At 47.3% G+C, this 25000-nt stretch overlaps 1 protein-coding gene across 1 annotated transcript in view; it reads right to left on the bottom strand.

Annotated features, from left to right (window-relative positions):
- Positions 1 to 25000, bottom strand: part of rnf43 (ring finger protein 43) — an 82097-nt gene that overhangs the window by 11602 nt on the left and 45495 nt on the right. Inside the window, exon 2 of the mRNA XM_077011699.1 lies at positions 16503 to 16625. Within this exon, the coding sequence (XP_076867814.1) occupies positions 16503 to 16625 (123 nt within the window). The remainder of the gene's footprint in view (positions 1 to 16502; positions 16626 to 25000) is intronic.

Genomic DNA, 25000 nt, shown 5'->3' with positions numbered 1-25000 from the left:
TTGGCGACAGAGTCGATAAAGGCAGGGAGCATTGAGATCAGGGACAGACCTCCCTCATACACACATACACCACACACACACACACACACACACACACACACACATATACACACACATATACACAAACACACACACACACACACACACACACACACACACACACACACACACACAACACACACAAACACTCTAAATTAAATGACTATGCACTTTTAGAAATAATGCATATTTTCTATTTTTTACATACTTTCATATATTTCACACTTTGTTACTGCAATTGAACAGCCAAGCTTCATCCGAATTTTGAATTCAGTACATCTAATCTAGTGCAGACCTAGACCTTGATTCTGGGCATCAATCTAGCTTGATGTCCAGAATGAGTTTTGTAATTCAAACCTCTAAGTTGCTGGCTAGGACATAACTGTGCACCGATCCAGATCATTATGTGAACAGCACACAAGACTGCACAGCAAAAAATATTCCACTTATACATAAAAAAACACAAAAAATGTAGATACATATTAAACTTACTAAGACTTATTAAAATGTTATATTATATAAAGTATATTTTTTAATAAATATAAAAGTATTTATATTAAATATTAAAAAGTGGAAGTCTACTTTTCTCCAACTCAAGTACACTTGGAAGTAAGAGTAAGTCTATGTAAGCGTTTTAATACTTTTCCTTCAGTGAATACACGAGCAACTGAGCACATTTCACCTTTGGATTCCTCCCAGGAGCAGCAGACCTGTATACATGTTGACACAATGTCCGAACACTGGAATGAAAACAAGTCCACTGACCAAATGGCGCAGCTGGCCTGTGGTTTTCCTCTGCTCCTCTACTGCCCACACCTCCTCATTCATCCCCCATTATCTGTGAAGACGCAATGTTTGTCTACCAGCGTGCTGAACGACCTCCCCACCACACCTCTCCCCACACCTCCCCACCACACCTCCCTACTACACCTCTCCCCACCACACCTCCCTACCACACACCTCCCCACCACACCTCCCTACCACACCTCTCCCCACCACACACCTCCCCACCACACCTCCCTACCACACCTCTCCCCACCACACCTCCCTACCACACCTCCCTACTACACCTCCCTACCACACCTCCCCACCACACCTCCCCACCACACCTCTCCCCACCACACCTCCCTACCACACCTCTCCCCACCACACCTCCCTACCACACCTCCCTACTACACCTCTCCCCACCACACCTCTCCCCACCACACCTCCCTACCACACCTCCCTACTACACCTCTCCCCACCACACCTCCCTACCACACACCTCCTCACACCTCCCCACCACACCTCCCTACCACACCTCTCCCCACCACACCTCCCTACCACACCTCTCCCCACCACACCTCCCTACCACACCTCTCTACCACACATCTCTCCTCCATCACACACCTCTCCTCCACCACCCACCTCTCTACCACACACCTCTCCTCCATCACACACCTCTCCTCCACCACCCACCTCTCTACCACACACCTCTCCTCCACCACCCACCACACACCTCTCTACCACACACCTCCCCACCACACACCTCTCTCCACACACCTCCCCACCACACACCTCTCTCCACAACACCTCTCTACCACACAACTCCCCACCACACACCTCTCTCCACAACACCTCTCTACCACACACCTCTCCCCACCACACACCTCTCTACCACACACCTCCCCACCACACACCTCTCCCCACAACACCTCTACCACACAACTCCCCACCACACACCTCTTCCCACCACACACCTCTCTACCACACACCTCCCCACCACACACCTCTCTCCACAACACCTCTCTCCACCACACACCTCTCTCCACAACACCTCTCCCCACCACACCTCTCCCAAAAGCTTGTTCTTCCTGAACATTTCTATCCAAGTCTGCAGAACATGATTCTCAGCAGTGGAATTGCTTGCCCCTTGTGCAGCCCTGGCAGCAGGACAAGCACATGATCTCAGCCTTATGTCAGTCTTATGTCAGCTTTATGTCAGTCTTATGTCAGCCTTATGTCAGCCTTATGTCAGCCTTATGTCAGTCTTATGTCAGCCTTATGTCAGCCTTATGTCAGTGTTTTCCAAGCCCTTCAGGAGTTTATGGCTCTGGTAGAGGGGGGAAACAGGAACATATGAAGTGGAGGGGGCTCCATGCAAGGCTTCTCAAGGCGGGAAATGATGAGAATTGGCTTTTTTATGTCAATCAAGCAGCAACAGTGGGAAGCCAGGCACTGTATGCTGTGGTGAAGTGAGAGCAAGCTGGAGGTTCACTACAGCAGAAGTTCTCAATCCAGTCCTGATCTGGACCAGGTCTTCTCCCCCAACTCATACGTCCAAAGCAGGCAGGCAGGGGTACAGAGCAACAACCAGGCCAAGCAATGTTGGGACACTGAGCAGAGTAAATACGTGGACTGTTTGGAAGAGTTTCTGTACAACAGAAATGAGCTATGCATTGTATACCGAATGGAGTCATCAGCCATCAGAGAAAGACTCATTTAACATTTTAATTCAATATTAAGGACATTTGAAACTATTACTATAGTATGTGCTATTACTGTGTGTGTGCCTGTAAATGCATCAAGATACACAAGCACACACACCCACGCTTGCAAGCGCGCGCGCACACACACACACACACACACACACCATTTCTCTGTGCAGCAAGCTGGTGCTGAGAGTGGTTAATTGGCCAGGCTTCCTGTGCCATTGCTTTTTTGCTGACAGATAACGCTCCACTCTGATTGGGCATCCTGTTGTTTCTCCTGCCCACACTGACTCCACCCCTGTGCCCGGTAACTCAGTGCCGTCGTTAGCCCCGTCTTCTGCAGTAGATGCCGCTCTGTTACAGCCTTCACCCATTGCTCTGCGAACATCCTTCTCTGGCCCTTAGTCCCTGGCAGGGCTGGTGAGACCACACCAACGAGCCATCAGAGCCACCTCAGGTGAGAGCGTGTAGCAGCGCAGGCAGGAAGCTCACTGGCTTATAGTCCTGTAATCAACTCTTGCTGCTGGCATAGATTCTGCATCCTGTATAACAGCCACTCAAAAACATTGACCACAGTGAAACCACACACACACACACACACACACACACACACACACACACACACACACACATCCTGGCTCTTGGCTTCCGATAGATCTCCAGTGACCCCAATTCAGTGTTTGCACTGATGCGATGCTGATCCCAGCACACGGTACCTACTCGCCCGGCCTCCTCGGCCTTGTGCCCAGTGGCACCGCTGGAAGGATCTGAAGGCTTGCAGAGTGGGGCAGGGTTGCCAGGACGACGGACCTGTTTTCTGTGTTGGAAGGAGTATTGTGGGAGAATTTGCCTAGACTTGTGCAAGAGCGGGAGAATAATATACGACAGCGAGAGTGGCGGGAAGGAGAAAGAGGAAAATGTCTGTTTTATAAGAAGGTTCAACTTAATCTCTTGTAAGGCATCCTAAAATCCCTCTGAGTGTATGTGTGTGTGTGTGTGTGTGTGTGTGTGTGTGTGTGTGTGAGAGAGAGTGTGTATGTGAACGAGCTCCAGGCCTACTTCAAAAGCCTGCTTCGCATGCCTCCGCTTGCTACCACCAGAAAAACATTCTGAGAGAGACACAGAGCCAAAGAGAGAGGGTGGGAGAGAAAGGGAAGAGGAGGAAAGAGAGGCCGGGGGGGGGGGGTGTAGGCGGAGAGAGAGAGAGAGAGAGAGAGAGAGAGAGAGAGAGAGAGAGAGAGAGACCCAGGGCCACCCGTGTGTGCGCACACGTGCCTGTGTGCGTGCACCTCATTATATTCTGAGCGGCAAAAATGCTAGCACAACTCCTCCTTGCCAAATCCCCCCCCATTTAAAGCACGACTGGTGCACTTCTACCTTCTGGAAGGCTTCAGCGTGAACAGCGTTCAATGTTGCAGGAGCATCTCTGCACTACAGCCAGGCGTGAGTGTCTGGGGCTGGTAGTCAACCCTACCAGAGAGCTCCCACACCCGTACAGTCGACGCCAGATTGAAGAAAAATATTACAAGAAAAAAAAAAGCTGTAAAAAGCTGTACACCTCATTTATAAAATACTTCAACATCACGGGGACTGAGTTCTCGTCCAGCACCTGCAGTTTAGCTTCACCTGCAGTGCCAGTAATGCCTGCTCACATGAGGGGAAAACAGGCACAAACCCTGATCTCATTCATGACAACAGAAACAACTGGTCTCAGATCAGCATTAAAGGGCTTATACTTGCACACATTGATGATATAAGGCCATGACCTCATATCAGTAAACTAGTAAACATCATGACAGAGATGAACCAGAGATAAAAAATGATTCATGCTCCTCAGTTATCAAATCGTACACTTTTCAAGTCTGTCAACAGCGTGATTGCTGCATTGTACCCAAGCCAAAGCTTTCGAATACGAATATTTTGCCGGTCACACCAACGTGCCACATATGCAGAGTGTTCTCAACATCCTTCAGACTGTAGTACACTACTTTCCAGATGTTCTAGAAATCTCTTGATTGGCCAAAAGAACGAGCGGCAGAGAGTGAGCAGGTTGGGCCGGCTACATGAGGCAGGACCTCGGGCCACAGGAGCTGGTGACCTTCCCGGACTCCAGGTTGCCGTCTCACCTGTCCATCAGCACTGCCCACGCCACTCGTCCTCTCTGACGTCTCATGGTGTCCCACCTCTCTCGCCACCTTTCTCTCCTCTTCTGTTCTCGCTTTTCTTCACTCTCATCGCACTTTCTCCACAGATTTGCTGCTTGCAGAAGATTTGTGAGTTCATGCTTTGTGTTTGTGTGTGGGCGTATGTGTGGAGTCATCTTTGTGAAGTCAAACAGTAATTGGGAGTCTTTGATGTGGCCAAAGCCCAGCCTACACCACTAACCCAATGATATCACTCCTGCCGTTTGAATGCGACAGTTAGTCTGTATGTGGGTGGATTTCCTCATCATATTAGATTGTGTGTGTATTCCTTTCTTTTGTGTGTGTGTATGTGTATATATGGAGGAATCCAAACAATCCAGGTCTCAGCCATCCACTTTGAGCAGCGTTCTTACAATTTAACACACACTCTATTATTTAAGCAATATCCCATTAAGCAACTCACTCTCTCACTGTTGACAGTCTGCCCTACTGCTGGTGCCGTCTTCAGACCTCTTACCTCATTTCCCATCGCGCAATCTCATAAAATCACTATGAGTTATGAGTAACACACCAAATTCTTCGAGGAACTAATAAAATCAAACTCTTTTAGCTCGCTCCTGAGGCCTGTGACTCACTCCTGTATTGTTAAAGACTGTCGCAATTTTAGCTCAGCAGATCCTAGATCAGTTGAGATTTGCTTTGATGATTTGTTGCTGTGGGTTTGTACCATGCATGCGCGGAAGGCAGCCAGCTCCGATCGGTCCCAGATCCGGCTGAGCTGTCCCTGCCCATGTGACACCAGTCATTAGGAGCGCAAACACTGGAGTCTTGGGCATAACAAGTTCAGTAAATACCACCAAGCGTGGCATATGCTGCTTTATGTGGACACACCCCGACAGTCTCTGTCTTTCACCCAGACAGCCTGGTCTTTCACCCAGAGAGAAGATCTATAACTCATAACCATTGCAAAAAAAAGCTCTGCTTTCAACATATTCCCAGTACAACAATTTTTTTCTCTCTATTTTTTTACAGAGTTGACCTTCCAAATTCATTAATGAAAATCTGAGATCGGCTAAATACTAAATTAAACACGTGTGTGTGTGTGTGTTTGTTTGTGTGTGTACACGGACGTAGTTTTGGGGGGGGACGGGGGGGACATGTCCCCCCCACTTTTTCAAAAGCCGGTTTTGGTCCCCCCCAGTTTTTACAGTTAAAACCAAATATTTAAGTAGTGACGAAGTCATGTCCCCCCCACTTTTTAACGGTAAAAAAACCAATATTCAAATAGCGACAAATCTAGCACTAGGATCATGCAGCACCCCCCCCCCCCCCCCGCTTAACAGTTCGCCACCCCAGGTTGTGTCCCCCCCACTTATGAAATCAAAACTACGTCCATGTGTGTGTGTGTGTGTGTGTGTGTGTGTGTGTGTGTGTGTGTACAGCTTGATCGACCCAGCCCTAGCCCTGAATTATTGAGCTCTGTTCCGTCACCTCCCCTTTCCCCCCTCCAGCTAGCCCCTGTCACGCACGCCCCGCCCTCCATCCCTTCATCTCAGTCCCTCGCTCCGTTTGCCTGGGCAAGCCTTGGCCTGACAGCGCGCAGGCATTTTCACGGCCAATTAAAAAAGGCAGGACGACCTTCAAACGGCGCGCTACAGCGGGATCAAAGAGATAATACGGCTGATAGTAAAAGTTCCAACCCAGGGCTCCAGGGCTCAATATAAAGACCAGAGGTAATAGACGTCTTCACATCCGCTGTGCGTGCGCCCGCGCGCTCGCTGTCACTACAGACCGTAAGAGTTTCTAAGTGCGGGGAGAGTGCGCATGCTCCATGGGGTGAGGAATGTTTGCTTTATGAAAGATTCACCTTTGCTGCTTCCGTATCCTATCTTGTTTTCAGCGCGTGAGCGCGTCTGATTTCAGCTCGTACTGCTGATTGCTAATCGATATGTCAACACAGAGGCACACCACAAACAAAACAACCCACAAAAAGCACAAACAACAAACGGAACTGCCTCAGAAAAAAAACAACGGGGAGTGTCAGCTTTCGTATTTTATTCCATTTCTTAACCAACATGGATCTTAGCATTAGCAGCATTAGCCAACTTTATTTTTGGAATCCGAGTTCACAGGGGCGAAATCCTATACAAATCCCGCCCAATAAAGCTCCGCCCACACCTGGCCCACTTTACTCAGCAGTACAGCAGCCCCAGAGAAACAGACTGAGATGGACTGGACGTTAGTGGGAGTCACAAGCAGACAAAACGGGGGTGTTGGAGGAGGAGGAGGGGGGCAGGCACTGAGGTATTTTAATAGCAGCAATTTAACTGTTTTTCAGTGGCAACATGTCACTCAGTCCCCTCAGCAAGGCATGCTGAGGTATATTTAGAGACAGATTCCTGTCACACACACACACACACAGTGTGCTGAAGCTTTTCCCTGGGAATGAAAATGGGATGTAACACTAATATGAATGCCATAAGATGCAAAAGCTTTTGAGTTCTGAAATAACAGGAGCAGTTTCTTCAGGTCAAAATGAGCAGAAACACTCTACCTCTTTCCCCAACACACACACACAGTAGTGTACGTAGTGTACATTTAATTCCACTATTACAAACTAGCATGCTAACTCCAGCACACAAGGCATTTGCCCTACAACTCTGACATAGCCATCAAGAAAGCCATTCTATGATTTCAAACTAACATGACAACTCACTCGCGTGCACACACACACACACACACACACACACACACGTTATCCCAGCCACTGCTATTTTGGTGTGCGTGACTGTGCTCAGTGGCTTCTCACTGCTGAAACAGTTGAGCTGTGTGGCAACAGACCAAGCTAAAACTGTGGTTACAATCATAACTGCCTGACCTGAGATCAGCGTCTCGTCTGCCTGATTCAATTTAACAGACAGAGCACAAATTATGTCAGGTCAGCTACAAAAACAGCAATTGCAATAAAGTAGAGGATCACAGCTCTGACAGGATAGATGATGCGTTTCATGTTAGAGAGGCTGAAACTGGCACAGATACACATACACATACACACTGCTGTAGCTCTGCTATAGCTCTCTACCATAGCTCTATTGTAGCTCTGCTATAGCTCTCTACCATAGCTCTATTGTAGCTCTGCTGTAGCTCTCTACCATAGCTCTATTGTAGCTCTGCTGTAGCTCTCTACCATAGCTCTATTGTAGCTCTGCTATAGCTCTCTACCATAGCTCTATTGTAGCTCTGCTATAGCTCTCTACCATAGCTCTATTGTAGCTCTGCTATAGCTCTCTACCATAGCTCTATTGTAGCTCTGCTGTAGCTCTCTACCATAGCTCTATTGTAGCTCTGCTGTAGCTCTCTACCATAGCTCTATTGTAGCTCTGCTATAGCTCTCTACCATAGCTCTATTGTAGCTCTGCTGTAGCTCTCTACCATAGCTCTATTGTAGCTCTGCTATAGCTCTCTACCATAGCTCTATTGTAGCTCTGCTGTAGCTCTCTACCATAGCTCTATTGTAGCTCTGCTATAGCTCTCTACCATAGCTCTATTGTAGCTCTGCTATAGCTCTCTACCATAGCTCTATTGTAGCTCTGCTGTAGCTCTCTACCATAGCTCTATTGTAGCTCTGCTGTAGCTCTCTACCATAGCTCTATTGTAGCTCTGCTATAGCTCTCTACCATAGCTCTATTGTAGCTCTGCTGTAGTTCTACTGTGCCTCTACTGTAGCTCGAATACTGCAGCTCTCACTCATTGTGACCACAACAGTATCAGTGTAGTTAGATAGCAGCACACAGCAAGATCAGAACGTGTGTGAGAGAAGATAAGAGAGGTGAGATAGGTGGAGTGAGAATGAGCACAGAGAAGCCCCAGGAGAGGAGATGTCACGCCTCCAAATTATTGATGTTTAATGTTTAAAAAGGTGCAGAGCAAGCCGGTCAATTCTAAACATGCTGACAGGTCGTAAAAAGCAAGAGAAAATGAAACACACACACACACACGCACACACACACACACACACACACACACACACACACTCCAATCAGTCAGCATTCCAGCCAAATGACTTAAAAGAGTCTGTGTGCATGCATGTACAGTATGTCTGTGCATCGGCAATAAAACACCTTGATTTATTAAAACGTCGGTTCACACACAAACACACACACTCTTTGAACTCATTCATGTGTCACAAGTCTGAGTCGCAGCGCTTCTTCATCTCCCTTATCTCCAAGCCTCATCTTCAAGTGGAGAACAGCCCAACAAACGTTTGGTATGGTGGCTCCATACAGTATGAACTGAGCTCCACACTGCAGGGGAGCCCAGACCTTAAAGACCACCGCTCACTCCTTCCTTCGACCGAGGACTCTCATTCTGTGTGTTGTTTTATGCATTGGCCACCTCTCTGCTATCATCTTCATATCCTGATAAGACAGTGTGTGTACGTCATGCATATGTGAATGAATGCTTTTTAGTACACTGTAATGTGCAAGCCTGTGTAATGTGCAATACTCCAGGTTTTAATTCTGTTTTATTCTAGTTTGTTTAAATTATATTGATTATTTTTTATTCATTATTTTAACTGTCTTGTTCTTCTTTCCTTCTTTATTTTCCTGTTCAACCAAGGACAGCCATTTACTTCCAGTGTACTTTGTTCTATGACAACAAATAAATGAATTAATGCATTCATTCATTCTGTGCATTATCCCCGTATGCTTGACTTTCCATCCAGTGACATGTATGAAGAGACCTCTGACCTCTGAGCCATGACCTGTGACTGGACAATGGGGTGGGGTCAAAGTATAAGGTCAAAGTGCAAAGCTACATATACAGGAGGGCTTAGCTGCAATGAGTACTCCCATTAGAGCATCACACAGCAAGACTAAGGCGCCTTAGACCAAAGTTAGTTATACAATAAAATAAAAAATGAACCCCATTTTTAATTAGATCAGAAAGCTGTTTTACCTAAAGACATTCAACAAGTGCTGGCTTAATGGAGATGTGTAGACACACACCCACATAGTGACTCCACTCCTGAGACCTTTCTACCAAAGCTGGGCTCCATTCCTGAGCTAATTCCATCAATCACTCCACACTCACTCAATCACTCCTCACCTTACGCTGAACATCTTAATAAACACACGCACGCACACACACACACACACACACACACACACACACACACACACACACACACATGCGCACATGCATGCACACACACACAATCACACATGTTTGCTTTTCTCATTTTCCCTCTCCAGCAACAAGCAGAAAGCGAGAGGGCCCAGGGCACACCTAAATGGCACGCTGCATACCAGCCGGCTTATTTGAAAGGGAGGGTGGGGGTAAGTGGAGGGAGGTGGGGGGGTGGGGATGGTGAGGGGGGGTCCACAAAGCCAGGAATGCAGAGTCCCAGTGAATGAAGGAGCCTGGAGTTTTCTCCCTGTTCCCTCCGGCCAATGCCTGACTGTGAAACCTCCTTTATTCTTCCAAGACCGGATGAGGGAGCAGCTCCTCAGAATGCTAAGAGTGCCATGAGGAACCTGGGCAGCAGGGTGCGTCAGCTGGCTTGGGCACTCACCAGCCAGGCATGAGACCAGCCCGATAACCCGGAAAACGCCAACCCCCGGAGGTCGGGTTACACCCTCCTGCGGTAGACTTTTTTTTTTTACACACATAAAAGAAGCTGGGTGTGAAGCGTGGGTGTGTTCGGACAAAGGGAGAAGGTGGCAGGGAACACAGCCGAGAGGCTCAGCCAGGAGAATATGTGGAATTCTGCCATATGCTGATCTGAGATCAGCCCCTGTTACAGTTACCCGAATGCTAAAGTTAGCCATTACAGGATCAACTGGGAAACTGGCTTCAGATCAGGTGTGAAGGGCACTCTTAACAACAATGCTGATCTACCATGTTTCAGAAAAACACATCAGAGGCTTCAGGGATGTAGCTGCAGATGCAGCTCGATGGCAGATGGCAGTCTCCACGCAATTACAGCTCTCTTCTCAACACATGTATGCAGACACATGTAAATACACACACACAAACATATGCTGGCACTCAGGCACACACACACTAAAAAGGCACACAACTAAAAAATCGCTTGCATTTTGGGGCTTTTTCCCTCACTGTGTCCTAGTCCGTGAGAGTATAGTCCATTCCCACGGGAACCCACAATACTGTGTGTGTGTGTGTGTGTGTGTGTGTGTGTGTGTGTGTGTGTGTGTGTGTGTGTGTGTGTGTGTGTGTGAGAGAGAGAAAGAGAGAGAGAAAGAGTGAGTGATGACAACAGAAGACTTATCACACAGCCAGATTGGCCTTGGACTTCAAACAGAGCAGATGCGCCGCTGGAATCCATGACAACTGTGTTTGCTGTTGCTCGGAGACAAACAGCCTGGAACACACTTTTTTAGACACACGCACAGACGTGCACACACACTCACTCGCACACACAGACCCTCAGTATGTGACATGTGTTTACAACCATACTATTCATGTCCAGGTCACTTACACAAACACATACACACCCACATACCAAACAGGCACGTACACAAATGAACACACACACACACACACACATGCATGCCACACACTCACACACACACAGAGCAAGATGTCTTCATCCTCTTCCTTCATATCTCATTCCTTCATTACAAAGGCATCCCTCGCTTTCTCTCTCTCCCTCACTCTCCGTTTCTCTCGTTTCTGTGTAGGTGCCCTTCCATAAAGGCTTCCATTCTTTTGTCTTTATCAAACATTACAGGGATCAGCCCACACCACAGTGATACCATCACCATGCTGGGGCGAGATCTTGCATGTGTGTGCCTACACACACACACACACACACACACACACACACACACACACTTTCTGGAGGTCTAACTGATAGATCTGGTATACAGAAAGCTATGCCTTTATGAACTGGTGATACAATAATGCTTCTGATACAGCAGTCTCCCTCCAGGATAGAGAAGGTTGGAGAGAGAAAATCCACCACACACATCCCTTTTAAACTACTCAAGCCAGGCATTTCCAGAAGTTTCCAGCTGAGACCTTATCCGAATTTCTCCTTCCAAGCCCCTCTCCCACTTTCCAGCCGCTACCGATCCGCCACACTCCTTTGGTCCGGATGCAGGGGCCTCTTCCCCCAGCTGCTCATCTCCCACTGCTGGGTAGCATGAGAGTGGCTGGAGGCTTTTAAAAAGCACTCGCCCCAGAAAACAGAGGCCCTGCTGGGGGGTGTTAGGGGTGGTTCTTGTCAGAAAGCGGGGGAAAAGAGTCACAGAGGCCCATCAGGATCAAAAGACTGAGAAGCAATGGTCATTTAATGAGTAAATGTCACAAGAGGATCTTAATAGGATCAGAAAGATGAGTCCGTCTGCAGTTATAGCTGCTGTGTCTCCTGTTTCATCACCATTCTGATTCTTTAATGAGGCCTTATTGAGACCATAGGCAGCCTGACAGAGGGGGTCTATGGCTATAGTGTGCTAGTAACTCACCCTGTCCCTGCAGCCTGCTACAGTACTGGGTGAATGTGTCTAGGTAGCTGATTTAGAAAAGGATGCAAGTGGTCCATCAGGACGATTGGCTGAGTGAATACATGAATAGGAGATGCGTGCAGGGACACAGTGCAGGATGATGGCCCCCGTCCTGGCGTGTGTCAGTAGAGAGAAGGACGGCTGAAGAAAGGAGAGAGCGAGGGGGACAGAAGCGATGTTAAGGAATGGTGTGAGGTCAGACTCAGTCCCCACTGACTTGGGAGGGGGGGGGGGGGGGGGGGGGCAGTGTCCAGAAAGAAAGATTTATTCCTTCAGGGCGGATATCCCCTGTTCAAACACTTCCTCTGCCAGAACTAGATTTGCTGCACATCCCTTGTAGTGTGCGCATGCACTCGGGCACACACATATACACACAGACACGCACATATACACAGACACACACATATACACACAGACACGCACATATACACAGACACACACATATACACACAGACACGCACATATACACAGACACACTCATATACACACAGACATGCACATTTACACACAGACACACACATATACACACAGACACGCACATATACACACAGACACGCACATATACACAGACACACACATATACACACAGACACGCACATATACACAGACACACTCATATACACACAGACATGCACATTTACACACAGACACACACATATACACACAGACACGCACATATACACACAGACACGCACATATACACACAGACACGCACATTTACACACAGACATGCACATTTACACACAGACATGCACATTTACACACAGACACACACATATACACACAGACATGCACATATACACACAGACACGCACATATACACACAGACACGCACATATACACACAGACATGCACATTTACACACAGACACGCACATATACACACAGACACACACATATACACACAGACGCACATATACACACAGACGCACATATACACAGACACACACAGACACGCACATTTACACACAGACACGCACACATATACACACAGACACACACATATATACACACAGACACGCGCACACACATACACACAGACACACACATCTACACACAGAGACATACACACAGACACGCACATATACACAGACACACACATATACACACAGACACGCGCACACACATACACACAGACACACACATCTACACACAGAGACATACACACAGACACGCACATATACACAGACACACACATATACACACAGACATGTGCACACACATACACACAGACTTGCACATCTACACACAGAGACATACACACAGACACGCACATATACACAGACACACACATGCACATATACACACAGACCAACAAAGACACACATATACACACAGACACGTACATATACACACATAGACATGCACATATACACACAGACACACACATATACACACAGACACACACATATACCGTATTTTTCTGACTATAAGCTGCTACTTTTTTCGCCACGATTGGAACCATGCAGCTTATAATGAGGTTCGGCTTCGACACGCATAAAGACGCTACAGATGACATTCGGGAGTTACAGTGATTATAACTTAGTTCATTGAGCACTCTAGTTTTGTCTTAACTAGATATTTAGACATAATACTGCGAAGTCATGTGGTTAGAGGTGAACTTCGATATAGCCAGTGTTTATTTTATTTTAAATAATTTACACCCTTGAGCCAGTGTTGCTTTGGACATTGATGCCATGCCGTTTAGTCGTAGAAATGTAAATCGACAATATAATCTGTAGTGTCTTTATGCGCGGATAAACGAGGGGAGTCGGAATTCGGCACAACACCGGCTGCAAGCCAAATCTGTTGCACGTGAAATGCTACAGGCACCGTTGAGAAACTGATCAGTTCAGTTAAATGTATTCAGTCCAGTAGATATATGCGGCCTTTAGCTCAGTGCGGCTTATACAACATTTTCCTTTTTTTTTTTTACTTTGTAGGTGCGGCCAGAGCCGGAGTGGCTAATCGGGAGATTCGGGAGGATTCCCGATGGGCCGGCTCATGTCAATCTCTAGTTTTGGCCGATTGGGAGGAAAAAATAATTTTGGGCCAGATTTGGGCATGAAACTCCCGGGCTGAAAATGGGGCCCACTCCGACCCTGGGTGCGGCTTATATTGAGGTGCACCTCAATATAAGCCGCACCCAGGGTCTCTATAGTCAAGAAAATATGGTACATATACACACACACACGGCCTAGATCTTACTTCCACATAAACATGCACACCAGATATAAAAGATTTACACACATCCAACAATAACCCTCCAACAGAAACATCCCACTTATCAAAAATTCCTGAACATCAATCCACCCTTACGTTCCCACCCATCTGAGAGGGCCCACACATACGAGCGGCAGCACTGGTCTCGGAGCTACTGCCCCCCCTCCATTCCTGCACACACACACACACACACACACACACACACACACACACACACACACACACACACACACACACACACACACACTCACAGACACACACACACACACACACACACACACACACACACACACACACACTCACACTCACACTCACACTCACACTCACACTCACACTCACACACACTCACACACACACACACTCACAGACACACACACACACTTCTTACTCCCCTCCAACCCTGCTACAAGCGGGTTTGTGGGCAGCCTGGCGGTGCTGAGACACACGGACTGAGGTGGTGGTACCAGGCCCGAGCAGAAGGGGGCGCCTGCAGTGCGGCGGGGGGCATGTAAACACATCACGCGTTTGTTAAGAGAGACGGATCTCCTACAATCGGGACCCGAAGGGTTGTTTGGGCTACGCGGGTGACGATGAGGTCCTCTGGGTAAATATTTGGAGCTGCTCTCATTCCGAGCCGACCCGTACTGTGTGCCTGAGGAAGGATGGGAATACCGAGTGGCTCTGACAGCCTGAAGCACAGAGGGCTTCTGCCAGGAGAGAGATTACGGACCAAGAGATTAGACCGAGAGATAAAAGGACTGAGAGACTGGTAGGACCTATATATGAGCATGTCAAGTACTGTGATGGTACACACGCCTGCCCACACACACACACACACACACACACACACACACACACACACACACACATACACACACACACACACACACACAAACACCTACACACACCTAGACACACACACACACAGACCACCAGAAGAGTCAAGAGTACAGTCACTAGTGCTTCTCCACTTCACACAGCAGGGTGGTGTAGTGGTAGCAGGATGGTGTAGAGGTAGCAGGGTGGTGTAGTGGTAGCAGGGTGGTGTAGAGGTAGCAGGGTGGTGTAGAGGTAGCAGGGTGGTGTAGTGGTAGCAGGGTGGTGTAGAGGTAGCAGGGTGGTGTAGAGGTAGCAGGGTGGTGTAGTGGTAGCAGGGTGGTGTAGAGGTAGCAGGGTGGTGTAGTGGTAGCAGGGTGGTGTAGAGGTAGCAGGGTGGTGTAGAGATAGCAGGGTGGTGAAGAGGTAGCAGGGTGGTGTAGTGGTAGCAGGGTGGTGTAGTGGTAGCAGGGTGGTGAAGAGGTAGCAGGGTGGTGTAGAGGTAGCAGGGTGGTGTAGAGGTAGCAGGGTGGTGTAGAGGTAGCAGGGTGGTGTAGAGGTAGCAGGATGGTGTAGTGGTAGCAGGATGGTGTAGAGGTAGCAGGATGGTGTAGTGGTAGCAGGATGGTGTAGAGGTAGCAGGATGGTGTAGTGGTAGCAGGATGGTGTAGAGGTAGCAGGATGGTGTAGAGGTAGCAGGATGGTGTAGTGGTAGCAGGATGGTGTAGAGGTAGCAGGATGGTGTAGAGGCAGCAGGGTGGTGTAGAGGTAGCAGGATGGTGTAGTGGTAGCAGGGTGGTGTAGAGGTAGCAGGGTGGTGTAGTGGTAGCAGGGTGGTGTAGTGGTAGCAGGGTGGTGTAGAGGTAGCAGGGTGGTGTAGAGGTAGCAGGGTGGTGAAGAGGTAGCAGGGTGGAGAAGCCTGCATTAGTCCCTAGAAGCCTAGTCTACATCATTATACACACCAGAAAGTGAAGCCACTCATATGCCAACATCACTTGATGTCAGTTTACAAAGTTACGAGCTGCTGCCAGCTACAAATAGTAAGGAGAAGCCAGAAGTGAACACAATACCGTTTGGATGTTGGGAGTGTGTGTGTGTGTGTGTGTGTGTGTGTGTGTGTGTGTGTGTGTGTGTGTGTGTGTGTGCGTGCGCACCATGAACTTCATCAGCCAGGATCCTCAAACATTGCTCACGTGTCCAGTGGAGGAGTGCACGTGTGTGTGTGTGTGTGTGTGTGTGTGTGTGTGTGTGTGTGTGTGTGTGTGTGTGTGTGTGTTTCACCTTGTCCAGCAGAGGCTGGCACTGGGGCACTTTGCTCTCGGGACTTTCCAGCTTGACGATGCTGATGAAGGAGCTCTCCTGGCGCTCATCCTCACTGGTGTTACACAGGGAGAGTGGGTGAGACTACACACACACACACACACACACACACACAGAGACAAGAGAAACAGACACGTTTAGTACAGGCACAGCACAGTATGCATTTATCATATGGGTATATTCATACATTTCTGGTGCATCAAATCAGTTCCCAATTGACATACACACAGGAAATGTGTGTAGACCAATAACAAAAACACCAATCATCTAATCATAATCACCGCTTATCTGTCACTTGGCAACACACTCTGCTCCTGTGGCAGTCTAGCTGGTCATGAAAGTCTGACAACTCAGAGTTTCATTTAATAGTCTTCAGATCCATGCCGCACCACAGCTGCGTTCGCATGTAGGCTCAGGCGCTGACAGTGCCTCCACAGGGAAAACATTTCGCATGACGTGTATGCGTGTGTGTGTGTGTGTGTGTGTGTGTGTGTGTGTGTGAGCAGCCGTGACAGAATTCCCTTCCTTCTGATCGCTGATGTAGAGCAGGTGATACACAGCTCTTCATGTCCATGTGGGACAACAGTAACATTTGACTAACAGTAGTCCATCAGAGTGGAGGAGAGTAGAGGGCTAGTGGGGGAACTGGTTCTCTCTCCACCCGCTCCACCCATTTCCTGTATACAAATGACAGGTGTTGTATCAAACAGTATCCAACCTCTAAATCCCCTAGCTGGCAGGGGAATGGGCCACAGATTAATAGGAAAAGGAAGTCGCTTGTTCTCAAATGGCCTGGGTTCCATGTGCCAATAGAACCATGGATTATGGAGTTGGAACTCCTTTAGACAGCCTGGTACGGACATATCTCAGCTGGAACGCCTCAAGTGCTACCCGAAAGAGTGAGAGTGAAGGACAGAGAGAAGAATCACAAATAAGCAGTAAATTTACTTTACGTTCTACAGAATGGTTGAAGAGAGATGTTATCTTAGTCTATGATCTAAACATAGCAACCATGTGCCTTACCCACATCTCAACCAGCACACGGTGGAAATGCTATGCCTGGGGCTGAGAAAGAGAATTTGCTTTAGGCTGAACTTAGATCAGTTTTGCCCCATCTCCTCTAAAAGAACAGGTTTTATCTGACGAGGTTTGCACTTACGACTCACATAAAATGGCCAAAGTGATGCGTGAACAGCTATGGTGACACAACAGCATAAATGTGACATGGGGCTCTGAGAGAAAAGAGTCATTTTGCGGGTCAGCGCGAATTCCTGGACTTTCCGCCTCAACATAAATTGCGGAGAATCGCCTGTCTCTTCTCTTTGGCCAAGAAAAAATACAGACAGAAGGCTCCAGGTCTTCTCCCCACACCGACCCCCTCGCAGTCTGCCCGGGGCTGTGGGGTACAGACATCGCACAGAGTGCAAAGAGCCCCAAAGCTGGGGGGTGTGTGTGACATCACCGACAAGCAAAGTGGTGCTGGGAAGGAGAAGCCATACGTATCCCACTGCTGCCACCGTCAATCAAAGAGGAGGAGGAGGACTGCAGGAGAAGGGGAGTGAGAACACACAGGGGAGGGGAGCGGAGGTGGGACGTCAGCTGCAGAGGTGGGCGATACTGGGAATTGTGGTATCGATCCGATACCAAGTAAATACAGGGCCAGTATCACCGATATCGATACCGATACCGATACTTTTTAATAGATCATAGATCCAAAGGATCCAAAAGATCTAGGATACAATTTCTCCAAACATTGTATGTGACAACAAAATACTTTATTATCACAATCAATATTTTGTTTAGAAACAAGGGAACAGTAACAAAACAAAGTTTGCCTTAACATTAGGAAAATAAATCTTTTTTGAATGAATGAATGTTCAATTTATATAGCGCTTTTCAAGATAGCCAAGGTCGCTTCACAATTTTAACACAGGTACAAGTCTTACACAACCAATCACACACCGACTGGAAGCGGCAACCAATTGCACACAGCAAACTCTCTACCAGACGCCACAGCCCCCTTGAGGACTGAATGGGGTGCAGGAAGTGGAGAGAGGACAGACCCTAGTCACAGAGCACCATCCACCACTGGGCATACAAGCACACACACATTCATGCACAGACACCTGCTTTTCAATTGAGACACACAGTTACACACTCAGGGAGAATTAGTCAGGGAATGCCAATTTACCTAACTTCCATGTTTTTGGACTGTGAGAGGAAACCAGAGACACCCGAGGAAACCCACGCAGACACGGGGAGAAAATGGAAATTCCACTCAGATAGGGACTTGAACCCAAGACCCCAGTGTTAACCACCAAGCCACCGTGTTGCCCAAACAAGTAGAATACACAAAAAATACAAAAATGAATAAAAATGATCTCCTCACTAGATATCTTTTCTATTTCTTTATTTCTGTATATATTTTTTAACAAAATTGTTCATAGGAAAAGAAAGAATTTTCTTCCTTTCATTGCAATTGTTTTTTCTTAAATAAACAGAGTAAAAAATGACAGAAAATCATTAATCTATTTTTTTTACCTCTGTATGTTTAAAGTCTCTATAAATTTCATACTTGTATGGCTGTGTAAATATTCCTTGAAGTTAAATTGTTCATAATATTTTTTCTAGTCCACCTCTCATATTATATCTTTCAAACCTTATGTAATTTTGTTGCACTATGTGCACTTGCCTGTTGCTTTAATTCTATAAAATTCCCTGTTGTGGGATAATTAATTAATTAATTAATTAATAATATATATTATATATACAGTGATTCCTCGCCACTTCACGCTTCAGCTTGTGCGGCTTCACTCTTTCGCAGATTTTTATAAGATATTAATTTGAAAAATAATTCGTGGATCTTTTTCGCCAGTTTTTTGCGTTATTTGATCGGTGGAAAAAAATATGCATTATGAATTTTTACATGAAAAAATCCCAAAATGTATACAAATATATTACAAATATTAATTCTAACAATAAAGGAATGTTATAAATAATAAAATAGTACGAATTACAGAAATATTGCATAAACGACAGATTTATGTAGGCTACTTTTCTTCCTCTCTGACATTTCAAAACTCCTGTGGCGTCTCTCTCCATACTGTGAGTGTCGAGGAGAGCGCTGATTGGGTGGGCCAGGCTGCGTGGGCGGGGCCAGCCTGAGCCTACCTGCATGGCTGTTTGGCTGGCGCCACTAAGCCACGTGATGCAACAACAAAAGACGAGAGGGGGGCGGGGTCACTGCTCGTGCTGTGTGATGCAGCGCTGCTCTTACAGACAGAGGAGACTTTGATGAATCCACGTGCACAGCAGTCAGTGCGTGCGGGAGAGAAAAAAAAGCTAGAGTATCGATCTTTTTACACTAGTATTGTTCAATATCAATACCAGTTTTATTATCGATATTATCGATATTTGGATTGATCCGCCCACCTCTAGTCAGCTGGCCCACGCCATGATCCGTCCACGCAGCGAGTCCTGCGTTACGTCCACAAGACCCAAACCGTCTACTTATCCACAGCCAAGGTTTATGTGCACTGTTGTTTCTAGCCATGGACGTAGTTTTGATTTCATAAGTGGGGGGGACACAACCTGGGGTGGCGAACTGTTGAGCGGGGGGGGGGTTGAATGAAAATTGTTGAGCGCTGTGAACAAAAATTGTTGTGCGGGGGGGGGGGGGGGGGGGGGGAGTGCGGGAGCTCGGAGCTGCATCATCCTAGTGCTAGATTTGTCGCTATTTGGATATTGTTGTTTTAACCGTTAAAAAGTGGGGGGGACATGACTTCGTCGCTACTTAAATATTTGGTTTTAACTGTAAAAACTGGGGGGGACCAAAACCGGCTTTTGAAAAAGTGGGGGGGACATGTCCCCCCCCCGTCCCCCCCCCAAAACTACGTCCGTGTTTCTAGCAGTCAAACGGAATCCAATAAACACCACTACAAATCCGTCACATATGCAGAGGACACACACGCATGTCGGGCCGTCCTCTGATGTCTTCATAACAGTGACCCTTGGAGGTCATGAGCTGTGGTCCTGTGGTATAAACTGTATTTGAAATGGTCATAAATATATATATATATATATATATATATATATATATATATATATATATATATATATATATATATATATATATATATATAAATAAACAAACAAATCACAAGACAACATATGGTGACTATACCGTGAGAACTTAAACATTGGTCCTGTTCTGTGGATCATTATTTTATTTCATATGCTTATGCAACTAGGCAACAGCATCTTGTGAACATGCTTCCCCTTAAATTGTGGCTTCAATTAGCAGAATGAAGGTTTTCTCTAAGCCCGCCACGGTTTTTTGCCCGTGAGGTGATTCCACCTTCAATGAACAGTCAAGAAGAAAGTGAGAGAGAGGAGGAGGGAGAGATAGAGGGAGAGAGAGGTGGAGATCTGCTGGCGTCTTCAGCTTCACTGAACATACAGCAAATGGCGAGCCATTATAAGTAATACTGCCATCCAACTGTTCACGAGAACTTGCGAATATAGCCATTTTTCATTGCTTCTCCCTAAGGTGCTGAGGTCTTGAAGTCAGAAGAACCAGGGAGCATGTGTGGAGCCTCTACGTGTAGTCACGACCAAAACCACCATCATCCCCATCACCCCCATCCCATACCGCGCCGAATCCACTTACAATCAAGCCGACGTGAAGGCAGGCAGCCCTGCAGTCTTGGACTATTTTTTACTTCCCAGTAAAAAGACGGTGGCCCGAAACCAAGTAGCACTTTTCAGGCCAGCGTTCCTCATCCCACGAGACACATGTGGGTTTCTAAAGGCTGAGAAGAGAACAACCGGGGAGACGGGGGGAGCTGGGAACCAAAAATCACAGTCTCGATTTCAACAAGGAGCTCAAAGCACAGCAAGCACCAAACAGCCGCTGTCCCAAAAGTCTAGGGTGGGCAGAGCTGGCCGTCTGTCTCTGCTGGAGAGTGGACGAGATGTCCCCTCTGAGCCTTTGTAGTCGTGATTAAAAGCATTCCGCCGCCACTGTCTCAGTCGCCGTCAGACAACTAAAAATAGTCAGAAAAAAAAAATCTGACAGTCTCAAAAACAAACAGCGGGACAGAGTGCAGGGAAAATAAATAGTGGCTGTGGTGAGAAGTCAATAATCATTTTTTCTCCTCCCTGTTTGCCCTGTGGGTCTCCTTTTGTCCTGTGCCAGCAATTGGGTTAGTTCATGTGTTGCCAGCGTTGATATAGCTCGCTCTCTCTCTCTCTCTCTCTCTCTTTCTCTCTCCCTCCCTCCCTCCCTCCCTCCCTCCCTCTATCCATCCCCCAGGCTTTAGATCATTCTCAAGCCTTCAATTTACTCCCATTCAAAGATCACAGATGCAAAGGACTTTCTCAAAGGCTTCTGTTTTGTAGTGTACAAACGACGCCTCCATGACATCAGGCTCCTCGCTGTGTGAAGACAACCCAACAATGCAGCCTGTGCACATGGACCTGCTCATCCATACTCGTTGTTCCTCCTAATTTAAACAAACAACCAACCTCTAGAGAAGATGTGTGTCGGAGTATCATAATGAAGGCGGCTTTAACATGTTAACGAGAGGAGGGACTTTGTGAGTGACTGACAGGTGCTCTTGGGTACCGTAGTTGAGATTGGGGTGGCCCTTTATCTCCATTTCAAAGGCTTTGCCCCCTGAGGGCCGGAGACGGTCAAGCCTAGTATGTGTCAGGAAAGAATTCTGTAACCCCCAAATCCCCCCACCACTCCCCTTTCTGTAACCCCCAAATCCCCCCACCACTCCCTTTTCTGTAACCCCCAAATCCCCCCACCACTCCCCTTTCTGTAACCCCCAAATCCCCCCACCACTCCCCTTTCTGTAACCCCCAAATCCCTCCACCACTCCCCTTTCTGTAACTCCCAAATCCCCCCACCACTCCCCTTTCTGTAACCCCCAAATCCCCCCACCACTCCCCTTTCTGTAACCCCCAAATCCCTCCACCACTCCCCTTTCTGTAACCCCCAAATCCCCCCACCACTCCCCTTTCTGTAACCCCCAAATCCCCCCACCACTCCCCTTTCTGTAACCCCCAAATCCCCCCACCACTCCCCTTTCTGTAACCCCCAAATCCCTCCACCACTCCCCTTTCTGTAACCCCCAAATCCCTCCACCACTCCCCTTTCTGTAACCCCCAAATCCCTCCACCACTCCCCTTTCTGTAACCCCCAAATCCCTCCACCACTCCCTTTTCCAACAGCAGCAAAATATTTGGCCAGCGAGCCAGCATGTTGTTCGGACCCAGTTTCCCGTGACAACCAGCTCTCTAGTGTATGTCTGTGAGACGTCCGTCACAGCTGGGATTTTCAATCAGCGCGTCTAAGCCAAACAGCACTGCTACACTCTGCAGCATCCTGGCAGGCTTCGTGTTCACACACACACACACACACACTCCCACACACACACATATACCCCCCCCCCCCACTCATACACACTCTCACACACATACCCACACGCACCCACACACAAACCTACATGAAAGAGATAGATTGTGTGTCACACATACGACTATGTGAAAAACTATGTGTGTGTTTGTGTGTGTGTATGTAGTACATTGGGCGTGTATGTTTCTCCGCCCTTTGCTGCTATGGTTATGCGCCCTTGGAAAGACATGCTAACTGATACATGCTATTGGACACAGGCTTTTACGCACCACTGAGGACAACTGCATTAGCCTCTCCATCTTTACTCAACACTATGGCCCCTCCTGCTTTACAAATCACTATGAATACTAACCCAGGCCCTCCTCCTTTACACACCACTGTGAATGCTAACCCAGGCCCCTGTGATTCACTGTGAATATTTATTTAGACTCCTCCACCTTTACACACCACTGTAAATACTAACCCAGGCTTTACTCCTTTACACACTACTGTGAATGCTAACCCAGGTCCCTCCTACTTTATAAATCAGTGTGAATATTAACTCAGACTCCTCCTCCTTTACACAGCACTGTAAATACTATCTCAAGCTCCCCCTCTTTTACACAGCACTGTAAATACTAACCTAGGCGTCTTCTGCTTTACACACCACTGTAAATACTAACTCAAACTCCTCCTTTACACAGCACTGTAAATGCTATCTCAAGCTCCTCCTCCTTTACACAGCACTGTAAATACTAACCCAACACTGTAAATACTAACCCAGGCCCCTCCTCCTTTACACATCACTGTAAATACTAACCCAGGCCCCTCCTCCTTTACATAACACTGTAAATACTAACCCAGGCCCCTCCTCCTTTACATAACACTGTAAATACTAACCCAGGCCCCTCCTCCTTTACACACCACTGTAAATACTAACTCAAACTCCTCCTCCTTTACACACCACTGTAAATACTAACTCAAACTCCTCCTCCTTTACACAACACTGTAAATACCAACTCAGGCCCCTCCTCCTTTACACACCACTGTAAATACTAGCCCATGCCCCTCCCCCTTTCCCCCTGCAACACTTCAGAAGACACCATGACAAGCTTATGCTGACCATCTTAGCCTTAGCCATAAATCTGAGCCTATATGCCCACAGAAGCCCTGCCCCCAAGGGGCATCCACCATGCCCGGCCCCAACATCCAGCAGAATGCAGGAGAGAAGGAAGTGCTCACTTCAAGCTAAGCTGTTTTGCATATGAGGCTTCTGCTAAGTGAATTAGAGAGAGGTCACTGCAAGGCGAAGCCATGGTGAAGGAGAGCTCGGCCAGGCCGCCTGCTCAAAGAATCCTCACATGCTTGAAGATTCCTGCAGCGCACTTATGAAACTCTGTTACACAAACATCACATACATGCGCTAGCCAGTTGGGCTTTAAATCCACAGTCACTGATCTGATCACAGGCACAACTACCACTAATTTGTTACAAAATAATAATGCATCTTTCTTTGTTCTGTGATGCATAGTATTACCTGGTATATGAACACGATACCTTGAGTTTGATAAAAGGTTGACACCTTTCACAAGTTTCACTACTGAACTTACTACCAACACTAATGGACGAAAAAGAACGATGACCTGTAGATGGAACAGTTTTCACTCAAATCCACACACACACACACACACACACACACACACACACACACACACACACACACACACACTTATTCACTAACATCCTCTTTTGATGAAGTGTTAAGTACAATGGCTAAACAATTTAATGGTGGTCAGTAATCCTGCACTGGTTCTCACACAGTGCTACAGAAGTTTTTGTAAACGTGAATAGAGGGGGTAGCATTCCTTAAAGCCGCTGTAACTGATTCAATGGCTCTTCCGAACTTCTGCCAGACTTCACAGCCAAAGCAGTCTGACCCCTCCTCTTTATCCCACTACCTCAGTCAAACCCTCACTCTGAAGACCCCCTACATCTCCACACACGTGCTGGATCATTAGACAGCCCTTCCGGGAGACAGGCTGGAACCAGTGGCTGT

The sequence above is a fragment of the Brachyhypopomus gauderio genome, chromosome 7, assembly GCF_052324685.1.
Source record: "Brachyhypopomus gauderio isolate BG-103 chromosome 7, BGAUD_0.2, whole genome shotgun sequence".
Taxonomy (NCBI): domain Eukaryota; kingdom Metazoa; phylum Chordata; class Actinopteri; order Gymnotiformes; family Hypopomidae; genus Brachyhypopomus; species Brachyhypopomus gauderio.
The sequence above is the reverse complement of the archived record's forward strand: the minus strand, read 5'-3'. Positions and strand labels throughout refer to the sequence as shown.